The following is a 14,944-nucleotide window of genomic DNA, read 5'->3' as shown; positions in this document are numbered from 1 at the left end:
ATACAATCTACCAAACGACCCCTTAGGGTTGTTTGGCATGAAGGATAACATCAATGAGTTTTTAGATCAAATTATAGTGTCATTCAATTTGTTGTTTGTTGGTAAGTTTGGGATAACTTATTTTGGAATTAATAATTAGTACCAAGATAAGTTATTCCTTCACTTGGGCGGTATAGTAATCTCGGGATAACTTATCCCGAGATAAAATAGGTAAATAACAAATATTTCTCTTTAAGCCCTTTTTATACATCACTTTTTACATTCATAAGGGATATTTTTGTAAATAAATAATTGGTTCTTAAAATTTATGCAATGCATATATTTTTTTTTAATGCAACAAACCAAACACTTAATAAGAAATTATCTTAGCAAATAGCAAAACTTATCCCAACATAACTAATCGCATCATAACTTATCATATCATAATTAATCACATCATAACTTGTATTCAAACCGAACGACTCCTTAAATTACGTGGAATGACAAACATCTAGTGTATATTATGTAATATAGCTATAGTTTCGATTATTTTTAATCCATGGCTATAGTTTCACGAAATTTTGCTATTCAGTTTCCTAATTGTATAAATCCAGAATTTATATAATTCGATTCTCGATTGTATAAATTCAAAATTTGTATATGTTTATCCTAGCTATTTGTATACAATTGATGAAAAAAAATCATAATAAATTACAATGTTTGTATATTGACAAACAAAATATACAATTTCTAAATGTATAAATACAAAATTTGTATATTCGCAAGCGAAATGTACAAACTGACAAACAAAATATACAAATCGCAACCTCCATAGCAAACAAAACTATAGCTATAGAGCTTCTTTTTTTTCAAAACTATAGCTACAAAGCCTTATTATATCTATTTTCTTTGCTATTTCTGAAATTTTCTCTAATGTTTTATCAAATGAAGTCTGGTTTTTTATTGGGCCTAGCAGATTCTTCTATTTTCTTTTTGATAGACGGGCCGATATTTCAAAATTTGAGTTTTCAGGCCCATTTTCAATTCAAAAATTTCATCCGCTCGGCTGTGAAAAAGGCTATGAAATATTCACTATTTCCTGGTTTTTTCTCTCTCGATTTACTAGAAACTAAGAATTTAATCATGAAAAATTCAAATACAATTTGTAAAATGAATGAGTATGTGTTCAATTTTGTTTATTCTATTTTGGAAAATTGAATCATGAAAACTTAAAAGCCTAAAAGTTACATTTGATATCAATGAATAATTAAGTAATGAGATTTTGAATAGTAAAATATGTATATAGTATGAATATTCATCAATAATATAATTAATTATGGGTGTGTTTGGTATGAAGGAAATTTTTTTCAGATTTTTTTTTTTAATTTTCCCATGTTTGGTTGGCTTAAATATTTTGGAAAATGTTTTCCAAATCAACTCATTTTCCTCAAATTTAAGGAAAATGACTTTCCTTCAAAAATTAAGAAAAATATTTTCCAAAACTCTACTTCATCTTTATATATATATTTTTTCTTACCCTACCCTGTATCCCGTACTCGACCCTTCCCATCCACACACAAAAAAAAAAATCTTAATTTTTTAAATTTCAAATATTTTTTACGCCTACCCCTAAATCAGCCCCAGCCCCCTATCCCCAAACAAGCCCCACCTCTCAAAATAAATAAATATATATATAAAATATTTTAAATCTTAAGATTTTTTTTTTACCTCGCTCAACTCTTACCATCTCTACCCTTTACCTCCACAAAACAAATTTGTTTTGGAAAAATATTTCAAATTTTAAAATTTCATTCACCAACCAAGCATTAAAAAAAAATCCGGAAATATTTTCTATTCACTAACCAAACATGAAAAAACAAATTAGAAATCCACTTGTTTCCAAGAAATTATTTTATAGAAAAACATTTCCGTTCATACCAAACACACCCTATATCTGAAAGTAATTTCTTTTATGAAATTATATAAATTTCTATTTTTCTTAAAACATTTTCCATTTTTCATACAATTTCGATTATATTCTTTTCAAAATTCTAGAAATTACTGTTAGATGGTTTCCAAATAATTTCTAAACTATGATCATATTAATACAGTTTATTTCATATGCATATGCAGTGGTCGTTTATTTTCATATTCAATCATCACTTCAAAATATTAAAGGATATATATTTAAGTAGACAACACAATAATTGTATCTTGAATTCCTCATTTAGACGGTGACCAATAATTTCAGACTAGTGACCTAAGCTTTACACACAAATTATTCTCTCTTTGTATCTCTCCTTTCATTGGTTCGAGTTATGCATATATCAATAATATAATAATTTATAAGGGAATTATGTATTTATTATTTTATGCAAGATTTAATAATTCATATATTAAATATTCCTTTTTTATTCCGTATAAAATAACATATATATTCCTTAATAACTTATAAATATATAATGTGTTAGACTATTAGTCATATAAGTTTCTAAATTATAAACCAAACACCATATTAGGTGTGCTGAATTTTATACATAGCAAGAAAATGCTACTCCCTCTGTCCCAATTTATATGACACCTTTTATGTTTTGAGAGTCAAACAATTTAAGTTTGACCGTAAATTTACGCATGAAATCTTCAATTTTTTTGAAATGAAATTTATATATCTGTAAACTACGTAAAAAGTACTATGAGTCACAATAATTGATAATTCAAAATGTTTAAAAGATCTATGAAAAATTTACGATCAAAGATAGACTTGTTTGACTCTTGAAATCCAAAATGTGACATATAAAATGGGACGGAGGGAGTACAAAATATGATATTGCTTATGCAAGATTTAATACATAAATATTCTACCTCATAACCAGCTACCAAACAACCCTTAATAAGACACTCAAATCAAGAAATGGAGTACCGTATATGGTGCATTACTTCCTGGATGGGTTTCAACCTCTAACCAAACACACACCTAAGTTTATCGCCAGAAAATTCTGCTTCTGCCTTAAGAATAAACACACGTACCTAAGTTTAATGCCAATATTTGACTGTTTGGCTTGAAATTATAGTAAATGTATGAGGTCCATGCACGTTGTTCATATTGCATACATATGTAGTCCACCTACTTGTTGAATTTTTTAGCTACCATAACTATTTATATACATTTCCATATTTCTCAAATTATTATCAAGAGTTTTAGTCATACCAACTCACGTCTCCATTTTAATCATTCCCTTTTACAAGTTTCCTAACTATAGTCCTCAATTTTCTACCCCATTTTTTTCTCTCAAACACTTCATCTTTGTGCTTCTTATAGCCTTGCTCCTTCCATTCATTTTATTTCTCAACCTAACAAATAACATTTGTTTTGTAGTAACTCAAAGCATGGCCATGACAAATAACTATGTATTGGTCGTGCTACTTTTGGTAATTAACCTTATGGTTTTAGCAAATTGTGCTATTGATGATGATTTGGGATTTGGGGCTTCGTATATTTTTGGAGATTCTTTAGTAGATGCTGGAAATAATAATTATTTACAAACTTTATCAAAGGCTAATATTGCACCTAATGGTATAGATTTTAAAGCTTCTGGAGGGAACCCTACTGGTCGTTACACTAATGGAAGAACCATTGGCGACATTGTTGGTATGACAAATTAATAAATTAATTACAATTTTCTCATTTTTATTTTTAATTTAGAAACTTTAATATTTTTAAAATTTATTTTGTGTTGATTGTTCAATTTGTTCTTATTAAATTTACCAGGAGAAGGACTGGGACAACCCCATTATGCAACACCATATTTAGCTCCAAATTGCACAGGAAAAACTATATTATACGGAGTGAATTATGCATCAGGAGGAGGTGGAATTATGAATGGCACCGGAAGAGTATTTGTAAGTCATTACCAATTTAATTATTTTGTCACGTTGTGAAGGGCTCAGGTTCAGGGGGTGACATATTTAATACTTCAGTCAAATTAGGACAAGTAATATACATCATTTATAACATAATTATTCACTCACACTTGCAGGTAAACAGGCTTTCAATGGATATCCAAGTTGATTATTTCAACATAACAAGAAAAGAGATCGACAAATTGTTGGGTCAATCTAAAGCCAGGGATTATCTGAGGAACAAGTCGATTTTCTCAATAACGATAGGGTCCAACGATTTTCTCAACAATTACCTTCTCCCTGTACTCTCTATTGGTACAAGAATTTCTGAATCCCCCGATGCCTTCATCGATGATCTTCTCAGTCACTTAAGAGCACAACTTACGGTAAAAACATCACTTCCTTTATACACGTTGTTGTAGATCAACTTAATCTGATAGTATTAAAAAAAAAATCTTAAATTTTTGAGTTATGGTATGACAGAGATTGTACAAATTGGATGCAAGGAAATTTATTGTTGGTAATGTTGGACCAATTGGCTGCATCCCTTACCAAAAAACAATTAATCAATTGAAGGAGAATGAGTGTGTGGAACTTGCAAACAAGTTAGCACTTCAATACAACGCACGATTGAAAGATATGTTGGCTCAAATGAACAAAGAACTCGACGGAGCAACTTTAGTACATGCTAATGTTTTTGATCTCGTCATGGAACTCATAACCAATTATGACAAATATGGTAAGACACTCAAACTACAACATGCTCATGACCATATGATAACGTGTTTCGCTATTAGACACTTTTTGGAAAATAATTAAAATCTAACGATTTTTTTTCAAATGTATAGGATTTGTAACAGCGACAAAGGCTTGTTGTGGAAATGGAGGGCAATTTGCTGGGATAATTCCATGTGGACCAACATCTAGTATGTGTTCAGATCGTGACAAACATGTATTCTGGGATCCTTATCATCCAAGTGAAGCAGCTAACCTTATAATTGCCAAACAATTGTTGGAGGGTGACCCCAAATATATATCTCCCATGAATCTTAAACAACTTCGAGACCTCTAAATGTTTTTTTTTTCTTTTCTCCACACATTAATTTATCTTGTATTGTGTCTAATATTATATCCTTTGTTTCTTTTATTTACATGATTGTTATGCTGTAAGATGTTTCTTTTGATTATTTAATTAAATATATTGTGGAAGAGAAGTGAAGGAAAGTTCTCTGTCTTCCAATTTGTTCCTCGTTTGGAAAAAATATTGGTGTATCTCTTATTTAATTAAGTTTCAGTATTTGGTATTGAGAAATATCTGATTGTGGCAAAAGAAAAAAATATTTTAAAGTAGCTTTGGACTTGAAATTATGATATAGAAAGCAAGTTTATAGGTTAACAACTTAGAATTTGAGTTGGCGTAAAACTCTTAAAACACCACCAATAAATTTTTTATTTTGACACACCCCAATCCATCATAAGAATCTACCTTTCAATATGACTCGAACCTTCAACCTATCGATTGATGGTAGGTACTAGACCACCAATAAAATTCTGAAAATTAAATGAGTCCCCTCTACAAACCACAGACTGGAATTATAATCTCCACAAATATATCTCTATCTTACAAAAAGAAATTATTTGTACAGTAGCGGTGAATTTAATAGGTAGATTATGATGTATGTGAACTTATGATCTTTCCGCACTTAAAATTAATTTTTGTATGAACTATATATTTTCTAGAATTGCTTTAACAGTGTTTCCAGTGGCGTAGCCACCTTATATTGGACACTCTTTATCGAAAAATTATACCATATATACAAGTAAAATAATAAACAAAGTGACTAAATAACATATTTTGAACACCCTTGACAACAATATAAATCTAGTGGTTTCAGGTGCCTTGAAAGAGTAAAGACACAAACTTAAAGTGTTTGTTTGTTCGTTCGAATCTCACAAGTAACAATTTTTTTTTCACTTTTTAAAAAGAGGGGTTCACTTTAACACTTGAATACCCTTCGTGAAATTTCTAGCTCGCCCAGTGCTTCTTTAATTTGGTGACCTGCACTGTGTGTCTGGACAAAGTTAAAACTTTTGCCAAATATTTAGATAAGCTAATTCAGCGGTGCTCCACGAAAATATAGGCTGCGTGTTGTTGTTATACAGCATCTGTTATGACAGTGAACGAACTAGTCAACATATTTGGCCGATTGTCGCAAAACCATTTAAATACAGCCAAAATAATAATAATTATTATTTTTATTAGATTATTTAGGTAAAATGCTCATTCACAGTTTCACACCACATAGACAAAGTTTTTAAATTTTCCACACACGTTTCCACTATTCTTCTATCAAATAATTAGTACCATGTAAAAATTCAAATCCGTGACTTAAATAAGTTTATTGTTAGAATCTTTCATATACAAGAAATGAATAGATTGTTGTCTTTTTATATGATCTTGAACCATTTTCAATTGATGGCGAACTATTATTATTTTTAATTAAAGTAAGTTCATCATTCAGAAACGAATTTGTCCTTATTTTTGGTTTATCCAATGAAAATCCGCATCTTCAGTTTTCCAACTCTGGGCATTCAGAGGATTTTTGTATACTAGTTGATTTAATAAATTTATTGTCACACGATTCAACTTTTGTGGTTAGATTAGATTATTAGATGTTCATTATCATTAAAGGACTACATATCGCATTGGAATTCTATGATTTTTTTCCAAATGCTCGGTCGTAAAATAAGTGTCGTTTTAGATTATTTAACATTCTTTATTGCCAAAAATAATAAATACGATATAATTTACTAGGTTATTCATATCTATTAGACGTTTCTTAAGGATTGATGTATTAAAAAGAAGTTCTTTAATATATTTTAGGGATAAGACACAAGTATCCCCTATACTGTAACCGAAATCTCAGAGACATGTCTTAACTAAACTAATGTATATTATACCCGTGAACCCTTTTTTTGATAATTTTGTACACCTTTTTAGCTTACATGACATCCAAACATCTTCAATGCGCCTCAACCATGTAGAGTCGTGGAGTGTGCCATGTAAGTAAAAAAGGTGTATAATTTTACAAGACAAATGAGTTCGGAGTTAATTAAGGTGTTAATCTGAGGTTTCAGTCACAGTATTATATATAGGAGTTACTTATACCTTATCTCAATTTTTATGTAAACTAAAAGAGTAAGTAAAAGAAGGGAATAATGGGTTTAAGATGATTAGCAAGACACAGTTTAATTTTGTCTTTTCCTTATAAAATATTAATGAATGTACGTTGGACAGGTAGAAAATAAAATAGAGGAGGTCCAAGTGCTCAAAGAAAGAATCATATTGGCAGAAGAAAATGCCAAAAAGAAAAGGATGGTAAAAAAGAGAAGGTAAGAAGAGAGATCTACGTGATGTGGAAATTGTCGAGCTATTATAGGCAAAACTCCAATCAAGAAATGGCAGTCGCAAGACAAACACACAGATCGCGTGTGTGTACTAATCTGCCCCCGAAAACGACTAGAGATCAAAGGAGTGCAACACAGTCAAACGGTACAACACTCATACTATCTTAACTAAATTATTCACATTTTTTTTCTAATGAATTATTCAAAGTTTAAGCAATTGTTAACTATTATATACCCAATAATTCACTTAATATGAACTAAAAGAAGTACTATTAATATATTTTTCATTCATTTCAAAATAAGTGATTGTGACACACAAATGGCGTAGTCAGAAGTTTTATAAAGGGATCCAAACTTGAATAGTAATTTTTTAAGAAAAACGATGATTTATAGAGATTCTATTTTTAATAATATTATGATATAATTTGGATAAATGTATCTCCTATGTATAGAGAAAGAAAACCTTATTCCAAAAGAAAAATGTATTAAAATTTAAGAAAATCTTATTCCACAAGAAAAATGTATTAAAATATAAGGAAATCTTATTCCACAAGGAAAATGTATTAAAATATAAGGAAATCTTATTCCACAAGGAAAATGTATTAAAATATAAGGAAATCTTATTCCACAAGGAAAAGGTATTAAAATTTAAGGAGTTTTTTTCAATTAAAAACTTATTCCAAAAGGAAAATGTGTTAAAATTTAAGAAAAAGGTATTAAAATATAAGGAAATAATTCAATTTTAATTGAAAAAATAAGGATGTGTTAAAATTTAAGAAAAAGGTATTAAAATATAAGGAAATAATTCAATTTTAATTGAAAAAATATCCTTATTGGAGGTGAGATTCGAACTTGGGTCACTAAAGGCAAACATAACACTATTTACCACTAAGCTACTGAATATTTATGTTAAACTTATGCATATTTATTTACTTACAAACTTCAAAAAGGCAAATTAATTACAAAATAATGAAAACGCTCATGCAGGGAATCGAATTGGGGCAGAGAGTGGGCTAGTGACAACTCTAACCATCTCCACTACGGGTACTTTGTTATTTTAGCATGTCCAAAATATCATATATACCAATAAAAGTCAAAATTTTATGTGTATATATTGTATAATTTTTCGATGAAAAGGTGTTCAATTGGACACCCTGGGGACAAGGTGACTCCGCCATGGTGACACACACTCATAAGAAAATTATTACTACTCATTTGTAGAAATTAAAATGTATTTTTATTAATTTATCTTTAATATATAAATAGCTTTGAAATATATATATATATATATATAGGGGCATTGATTCATTGGTATGCATGCATATTTGGCGATAGCAACAGGTGAGGGATGACGCCGCGCGCATGCCTCTCAGAATCCCCAACAAATCTCCGACCGCTTTGACTATATTACTGACCTTATTGTCTCTTATCCTCCTCACACTTGTTTCCCTTTGTCCTTTCATCCATCTTCACTCCTACCCTAATATTTCTATTATCTGCCTTTGTTCATACATTACATCTACTTCACTTAATTCATTATTTAATTATACAAAAAATTATCTAAACACACATCTTATTTTATCATAATTTCAAAAAATTCTTTACCATTTTAAAAAAAATCAATTTTTTTCTCTCGGATACATCACTCTTCTCTCGCTTATACATCTTTATTCCCCTCTTTGATACATCTCTGACCTATATATCCGGAAGTCCAATAATGTATCCGGATGTCCTATTTGAAAAGGAGTAGGAAAATAATGTAATTAACTCTTAACACTGAAATTTATGTAAATTATACTTTAATTAATACATATTTATACCTTCATTTATCAATTAACCATCGCAAATTAGTAGAATCAGAGTTCATGTAAACACCACTGATGTGAGTACTAACCTTTTTGAACAAAAAAAAGAAGAAGAAAAGGAAAGAGTGTATATATATATATATATATATATATCTTAAAAAAATCAATTGGAGAAATAGTACGTATTTATGAATATAATATGACTTAATCCCTACAGAAGATTTAGGCTAACACATACTTTCTCTGTCCCTAATTACTTGTCCACTTTTCTTTTTATAGTTGTCCCTAATTACTTGTCCATTTTGACAAATCAAGAAAGGACAATTTTTTTTTTTACGTATTATTCCCTCAATTAAATGACTAATTACTTTGAAAAATGTAGAACTTTTCATCCACTTCATAATTAATAGGGGTAAAATGGTAAACTCACAATGTCATTAATTGTTTTCTTAATAAGTGTGTCAATTCAAAATTGAACAAGTAATTAGGGACAGAGGGATTACTTAATAGTTAATAATTCGATTTTCAAAATTGAAAAAAAACACCGTTTATAAAGGACACAGGGACAATAATTTCTGTAGGTTGAGGTGGAGGAAGAATGATTGAAAAAACATATTAACAAGTCCATTGTATGAATGGTCCCAAATAGAACACGTTAACTTTGAAGTATTGTGTTGTGTGTTTAGTCGTGTCAACAATCAACCATTTTTACCTAAACAAACATTTTTTAGATATAAAGATGACCTTTTATTATCTAACAAGACGGAATTAAAATCCTAGTGTTGCAGAGGTTAAATAGAAGTTACCATGGAATTGAAACGTGATTTGAGGGATGGTCAATACTCAATAGCCTCAGAATCCACAGTGGAGCGAGAAATCCGGCAGAGAATATCGGGGTACGGAACACCAATAAATCAATAGTATTAGGATGTGAGAATCTGAAGAAAACGACAATTCTAAGATAAGCCCCTCTGTTTATATGACTGTTTGTTATCCGATCCGGTTTCAATTTATGTGACATTAATATTTAAGAAAAAGAAACAGATAAAAAAAATAAAAATTAAACGATGTGAAATGTATTATTAGTTAATAATTTTGTCCAAAAATGTTCAGTCAAATATCTTCATCCAAAGGGAGTAATATTTATAAAAAAAAAAGTATATAATCTTTTTATATTTAAACATAAATTTAATTTCATGTATAAGGAAGTCATTTGTTAGGAAGTCGTTTTGTTAGGAAATATAATTTAATTTTAAGCATAATTTTTTTTTTATTTTGGAGATGTTTGGAAAGGTTATAAAGTACTTTTAAGCACCTATTTATAGCCCAAAAAAAATTTAAAAATAAGTTACGATCTACTCCTTCCGTCCAACAATTGTTGTTCACTATAATAAAAATAGTTGTCTAACAATACTTGCTATTTATCATCTAACTCATTTTTCAAAACATTAAATTCAATAAAGTCAAAAAATAAAATAGTAATATTACCTCTATTATTTATTATTTTTTAAGGATTGTACTGTCAATTCAATAGTGGACAACTATTATTGGACAGAGGAAATACTTATGATTTTTAACTTTTGACTTATAAGTTACTCCCTCCGTTTCAAAAATAATGAACTCCTTTCATTTTTAGTCAGTTTCAAAAGGAATGATCTCTTTCTTTTTTTAGTAACATTTTAATTTCAGTTTTACACGTGACATGTTTAAGGCCACAAGATTAAGGGACAATTTTATACATTTGGCATAACTTTAATTTAGAACCACAAGATTAAAAAATCTTCTTTATTTTCTTAAATTTCATGTCAAGTCAAACTCGGTCATTCTTTGTGAAACGGAGGGAGTACTTTAACAAGTCCATCCAAACAAGTCCTTAGTTTTAAACTCTAATCTCTCTAGGTAAAAAGTCATTTTTGTTAGAAAATACTTTATTCAAATCTAAATGTAAGACAAATTATCCAAGTATGGGTGAAAAAAGAGAGAGAAGAAGTTGTATTTTTTGTAATGAATAAATTGAGATGAGGTAGTACTTGAGCTTAAAGGTTGGTTTGAGAGTTGAGGGGGGAGGTTGGAAACAGTCCAATAATTGAGTACCCACGCTAATCCGACATTCATAATATTGTCGGTACCAAATGAATGCATCTATCAGTCCACCTTTTCTCCTTAAAATCTTTTTCCTCTTTCTACACGCTCACAACTCAACCCTCCCTCTCATCTCTTTCAAAATTTTGCACTTTTCTCCCATTTACATTATTGCTTCATTTACTCATCTTTTCTTATTAACTTCATTCAACTTTTTTACTCATTTTTACTAAGTTTTAACGTATCACTACTATACTATTTAAGAACATCCAAATCTTGTAACCTTGTTATACTGATGATGAGTAATAATAATAAAAGTAGACTGCAAATATAGCAACTCTTCTTTGTCTGAATTATAAGTGAAAAGAAAATAAAAATAGTAAATGCTGTCACTTGTCAGTTCTTGCACTACCAAAGTTTTTACCTACAATAATAATACAAATTGATCCCACACTAATAATAAAGTAGATAATTGACTACGATATGATTATGTGAAAAAAAAGATAAACAATAATCATGCAACATAATAGTAATTCCGCACTTGCAACATATTTATATCATTTGTCATGTAACTATGTGGACGTGAGGAATAAACTATTATCAGCGCCGATCCTTCTCAATAATGGATTGGTCTGTATTAATGAATATGTTATTTAAATTAGACACGTTCATTTTATTTTTATCATTACTAAAATAAAAAAATATGTGTATACAAGTAATTGAGGCATAACACTAAAATAATGTTGCTAGTTATACAACCTACTACAAGGAGCCTCACCGCTAGTTATAGTACTTCAAGGAAGATTAGACTTACACATAATGGAGTAGTATAATATCATAGCCGTATCTATTACCTCGTGAGTTGTAATGTCAGCGTAATTTAATTATAATTAGACAACAAAGTAAATGTACAACTCCACACATAGGCCATCATGAATCAGACCAATCATGTTATATATAATTAAATCGTGCTTAATTAACCAGTTGAATCATCCAGTAATCCGACAGTTGCTGTTGTACATGTTTTTTTCACTCGATATTCAATATCTGTATTGGAGTCTTTCTATATTTGTATTCGTGCCACATAGAGGTCATTCAAGGAAAGTGCTCCCTATCAAAAGATTTTTTTTTTACATAAGACTTGACTCCAAGACCTCTGATCATAAGAAAAACAATCACATCCACTGTACTACGACGGTTGTTGTTGTACATTTGGTTCAACTTGTATGGTTGTGTATGTACATTTATTGGAATTGGACAGCAAAAGTCACCATTTATGAGCCAACCCCATAACAAAAGCCGTTTTCGAGCCGTCTGAATATTATACATAGCTAGCACATATAGAACAAAAAAAAAAATAGACCCTGCTAAAGCTGCTCTCTGTTCTTTAGCACAAAACCCTCAGAATTCTTCAGGACCCTGTTCCACTGAGAACAACACAGATTCTTTCTTTATTTCTCTCTCTCTTGAGCTGAGATCTCTCTACCATATAAACCCCACCACATGCTTCCATAAACCCCACAACATTTCTCTTTTAACTTCATTAAATATTACTACAAAATTCTGTCCTTGTTCTTCTCAGTTCTAAAAACAAAACAGAGCTACAACAACAACAAAAAAATGCCTTCTGATGTGAGTGACCGAAGAGCAACCAAACAACAGCAAGGAGGTGCACCGGCTCCGGAGCCGGAGCATCTTCCTTGCCCACGTTGTGATTCCACCAACACAAAATTCTGTTACTATAACAACTACAATTTCTCTCAGCCACGTCATTTCTGCAAATCGTGCCGCCGTTATTGGACGCACGGCGGCACTCTTCGTGACATCCCTATTGGTGGTGGAAGTCGTAAAAATGCAAAACGGTCCCGTACAATCACTACTAACTCCATTAACAGTAGCTGCTTGTCCTCCACGCTCTCTCCTCGCGACTACCATCACGCGCCTAACCCGTCACACGTTTCCCCTTTTTTGGTTCCTCTAACTGCCGATCATGGCGGTTCACTACCGTTTGACGTGAAGCCGAGTGTGAACATGTGTGGGAGTTTCACTTCGTTGTTGAGCAATGCTCAAGGGCCTGGTGGGCTTTTAGCACTTGGTGGATTTGGGCTTGGAGTTGGGTCTGGAATTGAAGATATGGGCTTTGGTCTTGGTAGGCCCATTTGGCCATTTCCTGGAGTATCACATAACAGTGTTGATAATAACAATAATGGTGCTGGAGCTAGTATTTTTGGAAGCACGTGGCAGCTTGCTAGTGGTGGAGAGGGAGGCTTCGTTGGAGCTGGAGGAGAAATTTTTAATTTCCCAGATCTTGCTATTTCTACGCATGGAAATGGTATGAAATGATTGCTTTTAGGGGAATTACGAATTGGATTTTGTAACTTTTAGGGGTACTTGTGTCTTTTTTTCTTTTTCTTTTTTTAGATTTTATATGATCTTTAGCTATATGAAAGAAAATGCCAAATCCCAGAAAAAAAATCAAAACTTTTTGTATATTTTTGGTTTTCCTTTGCACCTTCTAGGCATCTGGAGTACTGCTGGTCTTAGAATTTAGGACTGCAGTTCCTTCGATCATCAGCTGTAATTTGATGGAGAAAGACTATGAAATGGTTGTATTTTGTTTGTTGCTACAAAAATGTCCCATGTTTACCTCTCTGCCTCTTCTTGTTTTCTACTTTTTTGTTATTTGAATATGCAGGCATATTGAAGAAAATGGAATAGATATGACTACTACTACTAGTAATCTTGAAACCGGCATGCAGCTTCATGAAATTAGTCTGTACAACTTAAATCCACCTTCTAGAACTCGGGAATGGAAGAGAGGGTGCACTTAGCATTCTGTATTCACGCATGATCAGAAAAAGAGCTGCAACCATAAAATAGAAGGCATGAGAGAAAATGACATAAATAGTCCCATAACTATAGGAGGAGTAGGTCTAAAATGATCTCTTAACTATATACTTAACGGATTTAGTTCTTTAACTATTCAAAAATTTATCAGTTTTAGTCCCTTAATTATACACTTACCGATTTTAGTCATTTAACTATAAACTTACCAATTTTAGTCCTTTAAGTATTTAAAAACTTATCAGGTTTGGTCTTTGTCCATTTTTTAAATACAAATAGCTTAGGTTTATCTTAATCGAAATCTTCGTGAAATTAAATCTTTAATGCATTTTTTCAATTGTTTCTCTGTCCTCGACCTTCTTTCTTCAAACTACTCTTATGAAATGAACAATAACGTCAACGATTCAAAATAAAATTAACGAGGAAAGATGATATAAGTCCTAATTTTATTCAACATTTTATTCAATGGAGAATAAAATTAAGCATATAATTATTGTTAATGACTTGAATCCGCACTTGAATATGCTAATCAGTGTGGATTTTATTTAATTTACTCAATTTTTTTTACGTAAAATAAAATGAATAGAATAATAAAATTGATCTATTTAAAAAATAAAATTACAAGTCTACCATTTTATAAATTTCAATTTCTAAAAAATTAAACAAATTTCGTTCAATGAAGTCGTTGGAGTACAAACTTTGGATTTAACGAGTAATCATTTTTTTCATTATATAATAATGTTTAGCATATTCAAGTCATTAGTAGCAATAATATGCTTCATTTTATCCTCTGTTGAATAAAATGATGACTTTTTTTTTTTTCCTCGTGAAATTTATTTTAAATCGTTGAGGTTGAGGTTAAGGTTCTTCGCATAAGGTTAATTTGAAGAAAAAGTAGCGGAGAAAGAAAAACAACAGAAAAAGTT

The 14,944-nt window shown here is 30.6% G+C and overlaps 2 protein-coding genes across 2 annotated transcripts; both read left to right on the top strand.

Annotated features, from left to right (window-relative positions):
• Positions 1-3,192: 3,192 nt before the first annotated feature.
• LOC125810791 (GDSL esterase/lipase At2g23540) lies at positions 3,193-5,158 on the top strand. The gene is made up of 5 exons (XM_049490281.1): positions 3,193-3,628; positions 3,749-3,879; positions 4,017-4,265; positions 4,363-4,618; positions 4,728-5,158. Exons 1-5 carry the CDS (start codon positions 3,367-3,369, stop codon positions 4,949-4,951), a joined length of 1,122 nt encoding a protein of 373 aa, XP_049346238.1. The 5' UTR covers positions 3,193-3,366; the 3' UTR covers positions 4,952-5,158.
• Positions 5,159-12,743: 7,585 nt separating this feature from the next.
• Positions 12,744-13,573, top strand: LOC125810809 (dof zinc finger protein DOF3.4). The gene has a single exon (XM_049490297.1). The coding sequence runs from the start codon at positions 12,795-12,797 to the stop codon at positions 13,515-13,517; it is 723 nt and encodes a 240-aa protein (XP_049346254.1). The 5' UTR covers positions 12,744-12,794; the 3' UTR covers positions 13,518-13,573.
• Positions 13,574-14,944: the final 1,371 nt, after the last annotated feature.

Source organism: Solanum verrucosum, unplaced genomic scaffold (genome assembly GCF_900185275.1).
Source record: "Solanum verrucosum unplaced genomic scaffold, falcon-dt-bn FXZP01000032.1, whole genome shotgun sequence".
NCBI lineage: Eukaryota > Viridiplantae > Streptophyta > Magnoliopsida > Solanales > Solanaceae > Solanum > Solanum verrucosum.
This window is presented reverse-complemented; position numbering and strand designations above follow the sequence as displayed.